This window comes from Piliocolobus tephrosceles, chromosome 1, assembly GCF_002776525.5.
Source record: "Piliocolobus tephrosceles isolate RC106 chromosome 1, ASM277652v3, whole genome shotgun sequence".
In the NCBI taxonomy this organism is placed as follows: Eukaryota; Metazoa; Chordata; class Mammalia; order Primates; family Cercopithecidae; genus Piliocolobus; species Piliocolobus tephrosceles.
The window spans coordinates 97670235-97684619 of NC_045434.1; the positions used below are offsets into that span (position 1 = coordinate 97670235).

The 14385-nt window shown below is 49.6% G+C and overlaps 1 protein-coding gene across 3 annotated transcripts in view; it reads left to right on the forward strand.

Annotated features, from left to right (window-relative positions):
* The window catches only part of ATP1A2 (ATPase Na+/K+ transporting subunit alpha 2), a 28693-nt gene that overhangs the window by 2708 nt on the left and 11600 nt on the right, over positions 1-14385 (forward strand). Inside the window, exons 2-13 of one of the 3 annotated variants that reach the window (XM_023214220.3) lie at positions 3089-3193; positions 3377-3436; positions 5386-5589; positions 6156-6269; positions 6509-6643; positions 7349-7466; positions 9777-10045; positions 10878-11076; positions 11206-11315; positions 11493-11627; positions 12316-12505; positions 12636-12811. In XM_023214220.3, coding sequence (XP_023069988.1) covers positions 3089-3193; positions 3377-3436; positions 5386-5589; positions 6156-6269; positions 6509-6643; positions 7349-7466; positions 9777-10045; positions 10878-11076; positions 11206-11315; positions 11493-11627; positions 12316-12505; positions 12636-12811 — 1815 coding nt within the window. Of the gene's footprint in view, positions 1-3088; positions 3194-3376; positions 3437-5385; positions 5590-6155; positions 6270-6508; positions 6644-7348; positions 7467-9776; positions 10046-10621; positions 10748-10877; positions 11077-11205; positions 11316-11492; positions 11628-12315; positions 12506-12635; positions 12812-14385 lie in introns of those variants that run through there. The other 2 variants (XM_023214221.2, XM_023214222.2) reach the window with 2 other exon arrangements.

The window sequence follows — 14385 nt, forward strand, 5'->3', positions numbered from 1 at the left end:
AGCAGGCACTGCATGGAGCTGCTTAGCTCAGCCACAATCCAGCATGCCAAAGTGCATGGACCAGCAAGTTTTTAAAAAGCATGCATTTGATTCCAATTTTATGAAATTTATTTTGCATCTGAATATACAGAAATTCCTCTGTACCCTGCTCCTCTACCCACAGACCCAGCACTGCTCCTCTGTGTATGCCCAGGGCCTCTTCTGTCCCTGAAGTTCCTGAGGGTCAAACCAGCCTGATCTCTTGCCCCTGGTCCTTTGATTGCATTTCATCCTTTTCTCAGCTCTGTCCCACCACAGACAGTTAGTGAATCTAAAGCACTTCAATCCACTCAATTAAATGAATCCTCTTAGGTCACCCGGGAAAGGGAGAGGTAGAACCATTCAAAAGTCTTTCCCCACCCCTTCCATTGGGCTGCTCGGTCTCGCCAAGAAGATCAGGCTTTAGGAAGTCAAAATTATACCAGATTCACAGATGCTTCAGGTGGAGACAAATGCACAATTTTACTGGTCACCTTTTCTGAGAAGAGCACTTCTGAGCAGCACAGCCTCTGAAATCTCATATCCTTTTAAATCACTGGTATCTTGGGACCAACAGTGTTGACTTCTCCCTGCATCCCCCACCCCTACCCTTGCTTCTGATTGTACTGGTCAGACTTCTACCTCTCTAGATGCTGAATTGGTGACCTCTTATGAACAAGACAACTGCCACACTTCTGGGATTGCTCCTGACTCTGATAAGTAAAAAATGCATTACCCTGGAGCACAAAAGACTTAGGGCAGTGAAGCTCTTCCATACAATACCACAATGGTGGATACATGTAACTATACATTTGTCCAAACCCATAGAATGTACACTAAGAGTGAACTCAAACTTAAACTATGGGCTTTGGACCATAAAGATGTGTCAATGCAGGTTCATGATTGCAACAAATGTACCACTCTGATGCAGGGTGTTGATAGTGGGTGAGGCTGTGCATGTGTGGGGGCGGGAGATATATAAGAACTATCTCTACTTCCCACTCAATTTTGCTGTGAACCAAAAACTTGCTCCAAAAAAGTATAATTTTTTTTTTTTTTTTTTTTTTTTTTTTGAGACGGAGTCTTGCTGTGTCGCCCAGGCTGGAGTGCAGTGGCCGGATCTCAGCTCACTGCAACCTCCGCCTCCCGGGTTCACGCCATTCTCCTGCCTCAGCCTCCCGAGTAGCTGGGACCACAGGCGCCGGCCACCTCGCCCGGCTAATTTTGTGTATTTTTAGTAGAGACGGGGTTTCACCGTGTTAGCCAGGATGGTCTCGATCTCCTGACCTCGTGATCCGCCCGTCTCGGCCTCCCAAAGTGCTGGGATTACAGGCTTGAGCCACCGTGCCCGGCCCCAAAAAAGTATAATTTTTAAAAAGCAAACAAAACCCCCAAAACTCCATTATCCTGCAAAAAAAAAGAAAAAAAGAAGAAAAAGAAGAAGAAGGAAAAAAAAGGGCAAACACCTTGGCTGTGGATCCTACCCAGGTATCCACTCTTTATGGGAAACAAAAATTACATCATAGTGTGGGAAAGCTAATTCCTGAAAGCCTAGTGCAGACTTTGCACAATCCAGTGGAGAAACAGGCACCAGGTGGAAACTGAGAAGCCCCTCTATGACAAGGACTCTATTTCCTGAGGGAAGTGGGAGGAGAGAAGGCTGGGGCAGAAGAGGAAGAAGGTACCTTTTTGGGAACTTTTCATGGCTGCCCAGGCCTTCCTCAGCCTCTATCCTATTCTATCACCCCAAGAGGGCCTCCTCTTAGAAGGAAAGACTTCCCCCCCTCTCCCCCAGAAGTTCCCTGTGAGACTCTGGAAGGCTGGTGGTGGTGAGCCCACAGGCCCTGGAGTGGAAGGGAAATCAGGAGCCTCATAAGGCTACAATTAAAATGTCCATCTGGTCAGGCGCAGTGGCTCACACCTATAATCCCAGCGTTCTGGGAGGCTGAGGTGGGAGGATCACTTGAGCCTAGGCAATATAGTGAGACCTTATATCTGAAAAAAAAAAAAAGGAAAGAAAGAAAATTGTTTTAAATTAGCTGAGTGTGGTGGCGCGTGCTTGTGGCCCCAGCTACTTGAGAGGCTGAAGTGGGAGGATTGCTTTAGTCCTAGAAGCGGAGAGTGCAGTAAGCTGAAAATGCACACTGCGTTCCATCCTGGGTGACAGAGTGAGACCCTGTCTCAAGGGAAAAAAAAAGTCCCTCTGATTCACCAGATAACCCAGGAATGTCTAGACTTAAAAGCTATATAAATTGTAGTTTTAGATTTATTCTCAGATACAATTTGTTTTGTTTTGGGACAAATGGGGCTCAGTTCCCATGTTACCCAATTGTCCTTTGGGGGGTCCAGTCCTTTGAGTTGCCTCCTGTCTAGTAACGGGCAGGCCTGCCCAGCACGATGGAGAGGGCTCCCAGCACACCCCAGGTCTCCACTTCCTGGACATTACCTGACCGTCCAGCTACTGCCTCCTCTCAGTCCATCAGGCCTGCTCTTTCCATCCCTACCATTCCACCACCGGACCTGGCTCTCTTCTGGACATGTTCCTGCCTAACCCCCTGGCTCCCCAAAGACTCTTGCTCCCCGAAGTTCCTGAGTATTTCTAGCCCTCTCTAAGTAAAATTGCCATGGTGTTGGGCTAAGACATTCCTACAGAGTGATTCTATACCCTCAACAATCCCCCACAAAACCCTGTCCACTCCCTTCCAAAATTTTCCCAAAGAGTGTAGGAAACAGGTTTTCAACATTTTTGTTTTGTTTTGTATTTAGCAGCAGGGTCCTTTCAACAAACAAAATCTTAGCAGACACCCAAGCATTAAACAGCTCAAGTAGTGCTTTTCAGTCCTGAGCCCCTCACCCTTCTCTGAAACTCACATGGGAGCCCCTGGTTCTGCCAATAGTCTACAAACTGAGGGCCTGGGGTCCCTCACCCTCCATCCCCCCTGTCTCCCCAAAGGCAGCCACTGTTTTTGAACCCACCACCCCCACTGCCTGGGCTCCCTGGCTAAGTGGTGGGAATGGAGGCTCCACCCCTTCTCCCCCCTGACCCTCTGGCTCTCCCTTCCTCCCGCAGGCCGGCCGTGAGTACTCACCTGCCGCCACCACGGCAGAGAATGGGGGCGGCAAGAAGAAACAGAAGGAGAAGGAACTGGATGAGCTGAAGAAGGAGGTGGCAATGGTGAGGGAACTGCTGGGCCGTGGAGGAGGGGCCCCATGCTGGGAGAGCTGTCCCTGCAGCCCTCAGAGGCTCAGAGAAACTCCCTGTCCCCCCATGCTGCTCACTTCACCCCTGTGCCCTGCAGTGCCCTCATATGCATCTTAGATACCTCCTCCCCAAAATAACTCACCCTCCCTTCCCCAGGATGACCACAAGCTGTCCTTGGATGAGCTGGGCCGCAAATACCAAGTGGACCTGTCCAAGGTGAGTGGAAGGGCTTCTAGGGAAGGAACAAAAGAGGCGAGGAAACCATGCAGCATCAAGGTGGCAGGAGCCTTAAAACTGTAATCCAGCCTTCTTTACAGATGAGGAAACTGAGGCCCAGAAACAAGGGACTGGCCCAAGGTCATGTGGCTAGTTGGTGGCACAGCCAGAACTAGAATCTGGATCCCCTGCATCCTAGCCCAAAGCTCTCTCCCTGTATATCCTAGAAGCCAGGACTCCCTATGACCGAGGCCCCAGAGGGCCTCCAGGCAGGGCCCTTCCCTATACCCCAAGCAACCTCAGTTGCACACAGCCTTCCACAGAGCTGACAGCTGACGCACACGGGCTGACAGCCCATTCCTGTGGTTACAGTGATTTGCTGGGCCCCTGCTACATGTGTGACATTGTGATAGATGCGTTACATACATTTCTCTAATCTTTACAACAACCCTTTGAGATAGATATTGCAGACCTGTTTATTAAACAAAGGAGATGCAGAGAGGGAGAGTAACTTCCCAAGGTCACATGAACAGTAACTGGTACAGTCAACTGCTAAGCCCTTCAATTAAAAATTTGTTTAAAAATCATTAATCAAAAAATGCTGGGTGTGGTGGCTCATGCCTATAATTCTAGCACTATGAGGGGCCAAGGCAGGCAGATCACTAGAGGTCAGCAGTTTGAGACCAGTCTGGGCAACACGGCAAAACCCCATCTCCACTAAAAATACAAAAATTAGCTGGGCACAGTGATGGGCACCTGCAATCCCAGCTACTCGGGAGGCTGAAGCAGGAGAATCGCTTGAACCCAGAAGGCGGAGGTTTCAGTGAGCCGAGATCGTACTCCAGACTGGGCGACAGAGTGAGACTCCATCTCAAAACAAACAAACAAACAAAAATTTAGTGGATGTATATCTCCTTTATGGGCCTTCCTTGACTGCTCTAAAATTCTATGCCCCTATTCCTTTACCTTACTTTATTTTCCTTAGTAACACTTTTCACTATCTGGCACTAATATATTTGTTTATTGTGTGTCACCTCTCCAGATCATAAGCTCCTCAAGGGCAGGGACTTTGTTGGTCTTGTCCATCTCTGCATCCCCAGGGTGACAATTGTGCCCGGCAGTGGATACACATTTATTAAATGAATGAATGAATGAATGAATGGAAAAAAAAAAGAAATGGTCCCTGCTTTAAAGGAGCTCAAAGTCTAGTAGCAGAAAAAATGCAGTCATAGGATTCCAACGCAATATGGTGAGTGCAGCTCTAGAATCAAGTATAGCACACCATGGGGAACCAGAAAGAAGCATCTGAACCAGCCTGGGGCTGAGGGAATAGGGCCAGGCGAGGCTTTCTGTGGAAAGTGACAGGTGATTGCCAAAGTTGTGTGACATTGATGGTCAATAATGTAGGACTTGAGCAGAGTGTGGAAGTGCCCACCTGTAGTCCCAGCTACTTGAGAGGCTGAGGTGGAAGGATTGCTTGAGCCCAGGGTTTGAGGCTGCAGTGAGCTATAATTGCACCACTGCACTCCAGCCTGGGCAACACAGCAAGAACCCATCTCTTGAAAAAAATCTAGGACTCTCCCAGAATCCTTGATAAAAAAAATCTGAAGGAAGAGAGATGGGGGAAAAAATATTGACGTGTCTTTCCGGGGAGCTTATCCAGACTGCCTCCAGGGGAGATGTTATGGTCCTAACCATAGGTGTTGTCTCAATCCAATAAAATTACGGGTGGAGCCCAGTCAAACCCTTCTCAGCCCTCAAGCCCTCCAAGTTGCATCACAAATGCCACCTCCTCCATGTGGTCTCTCCTGATGGTCCCCCACCCCTTCCAACCAGGTGGGACTTTCCACCTGGGCATTCTTCCCATGCCCGGGAGCTGAAGGGATGGGCATGGTGAGGGGCTGGATTGCTCCGGATACGTGCCCCTACGCCTCTCCTTGCTCCCTCAGGGCCTCACCAACCAGCGGGCTCAGGACATTCTGGCTCGAGATGGGCCCAATGCCCTAACGCCACCTCCCACAACCCCTGAGTGGGTCAAGTTCTGCCGTCAGCTTTTCGGAGGGTTCTCCATCCTGCTGTGGATTGGGGCCATCCTCTGCTTCCTGGCCTACGGCATCCAGGCTGCCATGGAAGATGAACCATCCAACGACAATGTGAGCCCACACGCCTGAGCCCTGGAACAGCCCGTGATTGTCCTCTAATCCTGAATCCCCAACACAGTTGGAGGGTGGGCAGGGAACAAGGCCCTCACATCACAGTCCTACAGATGCCCCTGCACCTTAGGCTGGAAAAGGGTGAGGCTTCTATACGTATTTGTAAAGCACTCCCCCCACACAGCACACGCACTCATTCTCATGCGTGCGTGTGAGAATACTCATTAATTAATGAAACATACTCATTAATTAATGAAACAATCTCTCTCTGTTCCCCCTCACTTAAGTGAGCCTGTCTGTATGCCTGGGTCTTCACCCACTAGCAAAATCCCAACCCTGGGAACATCCTAAGACTTTCCCTCCTGTTTCTAGTCTTAGCAGGCTTGAGGTTGGCAGATCAAGGGGGAGGTTAGTGAGAAGGGTTTTCCTCTACCATCATCACTCTCAGTCACAGACAAAGGTATGGGCTCTCATCTTGGATGGCACTGCCTGCTCATCCCAAGGGGCAGCTGCCCCTTTAGGGTTGGGGGGAAGGTCAGGTCCCTGAAACTCTTTCTCCTTACCAGCTATATCTGGGTGTGGTGCTGGCAGCTGTGGTCATTGTCACTGGCTGCTTCTCCTACTACCAGGAGGCCAAAAGCTCCAAGATCATGGATTCCTTCAAGAACATGGTACCTCAGGTAAGATGGCAGGGCTGGGCTCTGGGCTAGGGTGTAAAGTTTTGGCAAGAGTCCAGCTCATCTTCTGTCAACTCCTGTGCTCTAAGATGGAGATGGGCAGAAAAGATCCTCCAACTTTCCATGCCAGCCCCTAATTTTTCATGGGGCTTCTCCTTCTGCTTGGCTGGGTGGGAGGCCAGGAGGAAAATAAGGCAGGGGCAGATTCAAGCATTTCATGCGCTGCCTGTGGCTCCCCACAGCAAGCCCTTGTGATCCGGGAGGGAGAGAAGATGCAGATCAATGCAGAGGAAGTGGTGGTGGGAGACCTGGTGGAGGTGAAGGGCGGAGACCGCGTCCCTGCTGACCTCCGGATCATCTCTTCTCATGGCTGTAAGGTGAGGAGGTCATACCGGAGCAAGCACTTGAGTCTAAGGAGCAGGCTGTGTGCACAGCTGAGAGGGGTCCAGTGAGGTTTAAAGGTGGAGAGACCCAGGTCCAAATGTCAACACCTTGCCTATGCCCCCGTTAAACCTTCTCTCAGTGTGGGGGGCATGTGCAGTGCTTCCATGCATCTGTGTGTTACAAATGCTTTATGCCCCAGGTATTTCTTTGTTGTCTACTTTTCAGCAATCATGTAATGAGTACCAATTATGTGTCAGCTGCTTTATATATGTTCACATGTGCCATCTGATGTAATTCTGAAAGAGTGTTGTAATCATGCAGGGCTGCTGCATGTGGCCACACACGTTGCATCCTGAGTGACCCCAGGAGGTGCACTTTCATAAACTTCAGTTAGTGGCTCCCTCTGTGGTTGTGCAAGGCAGTGATTCTGTTTACATTCCCCATTTTACAGTTGAGTACGTGGAGGTTCTGTTGGTTAAGCAAGTAACCTAAGGTCACATAAGAAGTCAGGAGGAGTCAGAATTCCAAACCAGAGCAGGGGCAATAGATGAGTAATGCCATAAATATGTGATGAGGGCAAGTGTAACTTTGTTCCTCATGTCATGAAGATTGAATGTGGTTGGAGGTGGTTCAGGAGACAGCTGTGTGCATACAAGTGGCTCTGCCAGTCTGATGACTATGCAACCCTTCCTCCTCAGGTGGATAACTCATCCCTAACAGGAGAGTCGGAGCCCCAGACCCGCTCCCCTGAGTTCACCCATGAGAACCCCCTGGAAACCCGGAATATCTGTTTCTTCTCCACCAACTGTGTTGAAGGTGAGAAGCCAGCCTGAACCCTGTAGGAAAGAGTCTGAATCCTAAATCCACGGTCAGGAGGAAGGGCTCTGGTAGTCCTTATCTGGTCAAAGCTCTGCCGTTGGTGGCGCAATTGAGGAGTCAGGGGCCCCTGAATATTATGGAAACACCCTCCAGAAAGCAGGGTATTGGCTGGGGGCAGCCTGACTCCATGGGAAATATGTCTCCCTTCCTCAGGGAGATCTCTGTTCTGTCCACCCCAAGGACTGAGTGGATTCCAAAGCTTTCAGGTATCGGGTTAAGAACCCCTTACACATGCGCACACACAGATGCACATATGCTCAGAACCAACCTGGATTCTTAGGAGTCTTTGGATTTGATTGATGCTTCCATTCCTTGTGGTTCTGGGCCTAGCTTCCTCCTTCTCTAATCTTTGCTTTGACTAGGGCCCCAGGGTGTGGGAGGGCCAGGAAAGCATTCCGGCCTGGTGACCACTTGGGCCCTACTTCAGGCTGCTTCTAAACCTTTGTTACACCAAAAGACATGTTTTACCATGCACAGACTATCCAGTTTGCCCCATCCCTGTTCTGGGTTCTAGAGATAAACAAAGGTCAATAAGAACTCCCAGAGCTGCCATCACTTAACGGCAGGGGTCCAAGCACAACTGAAACCTGTGTCCTCTGTGGTCAAGCCAGTGAGCAGAGTCAGGGCTGACTCAGAGAAGGAGTAGGAAGAAAAAGACAGAAAGAGGCCTCAGTAGACCAATGGCCTCTGAAAATAGGGCAAAGGAGGCCTCATATCCCAATCCACACTTCCCCTATCCATTACTCGTTTCTTCTCAGTGTATTATGTTTGTCTGGATTTTTTTTCCCTCCTTCCACAAGTTGGAACTACAGTCACTTCCTGGAATCCACGAGGGATTGGTTTCAGGACCCCCTTGGTTACCAAAATCCAAGGATGCTCAAGCCCCTGATATGAAATGGCATAATATTTGCATATGACCTGCGCACATCCTCCCATATACTTTAAATCACCTCTAGATTACTTATAATACTGAGTGCAATGAAATTTTTATACTGTTTTCATTTTAAATTTGTATTATTTATTGTTGCGTTGTTATTTTTATTTAGCTCCAAATATTTTCCATGTGAGGTTGGTTGAATCTGTGAACGTGGAATCTGTGAATATGGAGAGCCAACTGTACAAATCAAAATCACCACACATTACATTTCCTAAGTTTGTTTTTTGTTTTGCTTTTGAGACAGGATCTTGCTTTGTCACCCAGACTGGAGTGCAGTGGTGCGATCGCAGCTCACTACAGCCTTGACCTCCCAGGCTCAAGCGATCTCCCACCTCAGCCTCCAGAGTAGTTGGGACTACAGGCGTGTGATACCACACCCAGCTTATATATATATATATATGTATGTATGTTAGATATGGGGTGTCACTATGTTACCCAGGCTGGCCTCAAACTCCAGGGCTCAAGTGATCCTCCTACCTCAGTCACCCAAAGTGCTGAGATTACAGGCATGAGCCACTTAGCCTGGCCAAATTTCCTAAATTTTTAATGTACTGAGATTTTGAAATTTACATTTCCCACAATTGATTTATTCAGAAATGCCTAGTAATATATTCCTATTGCTTACTCTGCAATTGGCTTTGAAAAGCGGAAAGGAAATAAATGAGATATTTGTTGGGCACCCACTATGTTCCAGGCACTGGTCTAAGTATATTAGAGCATGATCTCATCTAAATATTAAAACAACACCAAGATGGGAATTCAAGCAAAGATTCAAACCCAAATTTGGCTGGCTCCAATGTGCCTGCTTTTTTCAATACACCACCCTTTCATCCTGGAAGACCCCTGTAATGTCACACAAGGGTTAGCAATTGCCTGACTTCTTCTATAGAGATTCATGCCTAATGTTGAGAAAGAAAAATCTTAAGACTGATTGGAAAATCCATAATGAGTGCTTTACTTTGTGTTCATAATATACTTTTGGATAGTATCAAGTATGGGATTGATTTTACCAAAATGCCACAGGCAATTTTTATTTATTGAATTTCCTCTATTTGACCTTTGAGATTATTTGCAAGCTTCTCCCCAGGCTCAAGTACAAGAGAAAATAATTTGCTATTATATTGATTCTGGGATTGGCGATCTATCCAGGGAAAGGAAGGTCAAGTGGGGACAATCTACTGAATGTGGCCTCCAGATCTGCGGCTTGGGCTCATCTACCCTGTGATGGTTTTCCTTGCTCAGGAAATAGGATGGGACTGCAGTCCCTGGGAGCCACAAGGCACCCAACCTGATGTCCTACCATGTTGCAGGCACTGCCAGGGGCATTGTGATTGCCACAGGCGACCGGACCGTGATGGGCCGCATAGCCACTCTTGCCTCAGGCCTGGAGGTTGGGCGGACGCCCATAGCCATGGAGATTGAACACTTCATCCAGCTGATCACAGGGGTCGCTGTATTCCTGGGGGTCTCCTTCTTCGTGCTCTCCCTCATCCTGGGCTACAGCTGGCTGGAGGCAGTCATATTCCTCATCGGCATCATCGTGGCCAACGTGCCCGAGGGGCTTCTGGCCACTGTCACTGTGAGTGGGTCAGGCTGAGGTGCCATCAGGGGAGGGTCCCACTACTCGTTCCTCAAAGTGATAGAGGCACAGTTGCTTGTAGCTTCTCAGTACTTTTTTTCCCCTAGAGTCACATATTGGATGCGATACTCAGAGATCACTTAATACATGGCTCAGAGTTTGAGTTGAGAAATCTCAGGTGGGGCTATACTTGGACACTCAATTTCTGTTTTGGAGCTTGTCACGGTTACCTTTTCTCACAATCTGCCAGCAGTATGGGTCTCATTCCGGCCAAGTCTCCTGTAGATGCTGTCTCAAAGGTCACTGGTCACTAACCAGCAAATCCAGTGACCTTTTCTCAGCTCTCCTCCCTAACTCTGCTGCTGAAACAGATACTGCTGTCCACCCTCCTAGCATTCTCTCTTTTGTCGGTTGCTGTGATGTGTCACTATCCTGGTTCGCTTCTCCTCTGTCCCTTCCTGCTCCCCTTATAGTGATTCTCAGGCCTCAGCTCTCTGTTCTTCCTATACCCTGAGCAACAGCCAATCTCCTCCCAGTTTCCAGTGTCCCTTCTGTGTGGATGACTCGGACATCCCTATGCCCAGCTCTGTTCTGGCCCTCTCTGGAGCTCTAGCCAAATGTCTCAAACCCCCTAATGGGCATTTCATCTTAATAGATACTCATGATCTCAACACATCTAAAATTGAACATTCATTATTTATAGCTAAGTCCCACCCATTCAAGTTAGTGGAGTAGAATCAAGGGAGGAGGAATGGAGCCACGGTCTAGGGTAAGGTTATGGCCATCTCTGGCTCCAACCTTAACCTTTTTTATTCCCCTCTTTCTCTACCAGGTGTGCCTCACCCTGACAGCCAAGCGTATGGCGCGGAAGAACTGCCTGGTGAAGAACCTGGAGGCAGTGGAGACGCTGGGCTCCACGTCCACCATCTGCTCAGACAAGACGGGCACCCTCACCCAGAACCGCATGACCGTCGCCCACATGTGGTTCGACAACCAAATCCATGAGGCCGACACCACCGAAGATCAGTCTGGTGATTGGGTGCTCCAGAGGGAGTGGAGAGGATTAGAGGACGCTGAGAGCAGTGGCATGGCGGGGTGGGTGGGTGAGATAAAGACTCTAAAGGGAGCCATGCTCCTGGTTCTCCCTCATTTTCTCCCAGGGGCCACTTTTGACAAACGATCCCCAACTTGGACAGCCCTGTCTCGAATTGCTGGTCTCTGCAACCGTGCTGTCTTCAAGGCAGGACAGGAGAACATCTCTGTGTCTAAGGTAGGAGATCGGGACACACAATAGGTGTGTTTTGGGGATGTCTCCAAAGACCTCTTGCTGGCCCCAGCTTTCCTTCTCACACGCTGTGACTGCGTTAGGGGTTTCAGTGCCCTCTTCACCTGATCCTCCACTCCCTTCCCTCCCACGCTGACACTGAATTCCGGTCTCTTCTGGCAGCGGGATACAGCTGGTGATGCCTCCGAGTCAGCTCTGCTCAAGTGCATCGAGCTGTCCTGTGGCTCAGTGAGGAAGATGAGAGACAGAAACCCCAAGGTGGCAGAGATTCCTTTCAACTCGACCAACAAGTACCAGGTCTGCTTGGGTTGCCAGGACAGAGGAAGAGAGAGGGATAGAAATAGGTGAGGGTAGACAAAGCCAAGGGGAATCATCACTAGGAGGAGTGGGGGTGTCTGAAGGTCACATTCCCTTCCCCTGCCAATCTCCCCAGGACAGCTCATATGACTGCTTGTCTGGTTGCAAGTAGACCCAGCTCCCAAACTTTACTCCATCCCTTAATACAATCTGTCACTCTCTCAACTCTTCTTCCCATAGCTCCCCATCCTCTGGCCTAGCCTTCCAACTCTTCTACCCGAGTCGGTGAAACCATAATTCTGTAATTCCTTTATGGTGCCCCTTAGCCTTTAGGCCAAGAATGTAATCTCAGCATTCCACATGATCCGTAGAGGTAAAGCTCCCTGAGGCCAGGTGGTGTTGGGGATGCTGAGGAGGGAGCCGTCCAGCCCCTACCACAGTGCCTGTCTTAAACTGACCTCAATAAATATTTGTTGAATGAATGACTGTCTTACGGAAGTGGCTCTCAGGTTACAAGTGTTGGAACTAAGAGGTCAAAACACCTCCCTGCACAAGGAGATTCTCTTTGTTGACAATCCTGGATGGATCCGGGTTACTTTACTAAGGTGGTTTCCTTACCAGCTGCTGCTTTATGCCGCGCTACCAAGACAAGCATGGCCATCTCTGTAACTGCCTGTCGTCTCTCCAGCTGTCCATCCACGAGCGAGAGGACAGCCCCCAGAGCCACGTGCTAGTGATGAAGGGGGCCCCAGAGCGCATCCTGGACCGGTGCTCCACCATCCTGGTGCAGGGCAAGGAGATCCCACTCGACAAGGAGATGCAAGACGCCTTTCAAAATGCCTACATGGAACTGGGGGGACTGGGGGAGCGTGTGCTGGGTGAGAGGCCAGAAACAGGAGGCCCAGAAGGGGATTCCCAAGCCTCTGCAGCATCCCTGGGATGAGGGACTGTGGGGGTGTCCAGGAAGCCATCCTGCGGCTCTTACTGCTCCCCTCTGCCCCCTTTCAGGGTTCTGTCAACTGAATCTGCCATCTGGAAAGTTTCCTCGGGGTTTCAAATTCGACACGGATGAGCTGAACTTTCCCACGGAGAAGCTTTGCTTTGTGGGGCTCATGTCTATGATTGACCCTCCCCGGGCTGCTGTGCCAGATGCTGTGGGCAAGTGCCGAAGTGCAGGCATCAAGGTACTGGCCTCCCTTCGTCCCCTCCATCCTAGCCTCCCTCACGCCAGAGGTCAAGGAGCTGCAGTGGCTGCTGCCCTGGGGAGGCCCAGGCCACAGTGACCTCCTTTCCACTGACTCACAGAAGAAGCTGTCCATCTGCAAGGAAAGTCCCACCCCTGCCTTGGAGAACTCACCCTCATCCCTTTTGCTCATAGAGGCCGCTTAGAGAGGCCATTGTCCCATGCCCCTCCTCTCCCTCCCTGGAACAGCTCATTGTCCCATCTGCATGTGCATCCTTCCATTCTGATTTGAAGCACAATCTGTCACTCCTATTTTGGAGACCTAGTTGTCCTACTCTTCCCATACTGCCCACCCTCTCTGTCAACTTAGGATGGGATTAGCAGGCTCTTGTATGCTCCCAGTGGCTCAGCCCATAACCCCACAGGATGCCTCCAACTCAAGGTTCTCTTGTTCAACTGCAATTGCTTCTCATTGACAACTCCCTCCTCTGTGCTATGTTTGTTGTTCGTTCAACAAATATTTATTGTTAACTGTGTATCAGACACTGCGCAAGGTGCAAACTCTAGCACCTTGCACAGTGTCTGATACACAGTAAACAATTTGTGTCACATGACACATCCAGATGGGTCCAGGTTCTGTGGGTACTGTGCCAGGGAGGACGCATATAAATCATGCACTATTCTAAGCACTAAACCTGTATGATTTCATTTAATCTATACAACCACCCTGGGAATAAGCACTAGTATTTTTCCTTTTTTACAGAGAAGGAAACTGAGGCACAAAGTAAAATGCCAAGGCCACATAGCTGGTGTAAGTCATAGAGCCAGTACTTGAACCAAGGCAATCTGCTATTTCTTAACTATCACACGAGGAGACTTGGTGCTGTGTGTATATGTGGTTTCTGAACCCCATAACCACTCTGTCTCCACAGCAGGCATCATTATCCCTGTTAAGAGTAAAACAAGGCAGGCCAGGCGCGGTGGCTCAAGCCTGTAATCCCAGCACTTTGGGAGGCCGAGATGGGTGGATCACGAGGTGAGGATATTGAGACCATCCTGGCTAACCCAGTGAAACCCCATCTCTACTAAAAAACACACAAAAAACTAGCCAGGTGAGGTGGTGGGCGCCTGTAGTCCCAGCTACTCGGGAGGCTGAGGCAGGAGAATGGCGTAAACCTGGCAGGCAGAGCTTGCAGTGAGCTGAGATCCGGCCACTGCACCCCAGCCTGGAGGACAGAGCGAGACTCTGTCTCAAAAAAATAAAAGAGTAAAACAAGGCTGGGTACACTGGTTCATGCCTGTAATCCCAGCACTTTGCGGGGCCAAAGCAGGTGGATCACCTGAGGTAAGGAGCCTGAGACCAGCCTGGCCAACATGGTAAAACCCCATCTCTACTAAAGAAAAAAAAAAAAAAAACGAAAATTAGCCATGTGTGGTGGCAGGCGCCTGTAATCCCAGCTACTTGGGAGGCTGAGGCAGGAGAATCACTTGAACTCGGGAGGCAGAGGTTACAGTGAGCCGAGATTAGGCCACTGCACTCCAGCCTAGGGGACAAGAGCAAGACTCCATCTCAAA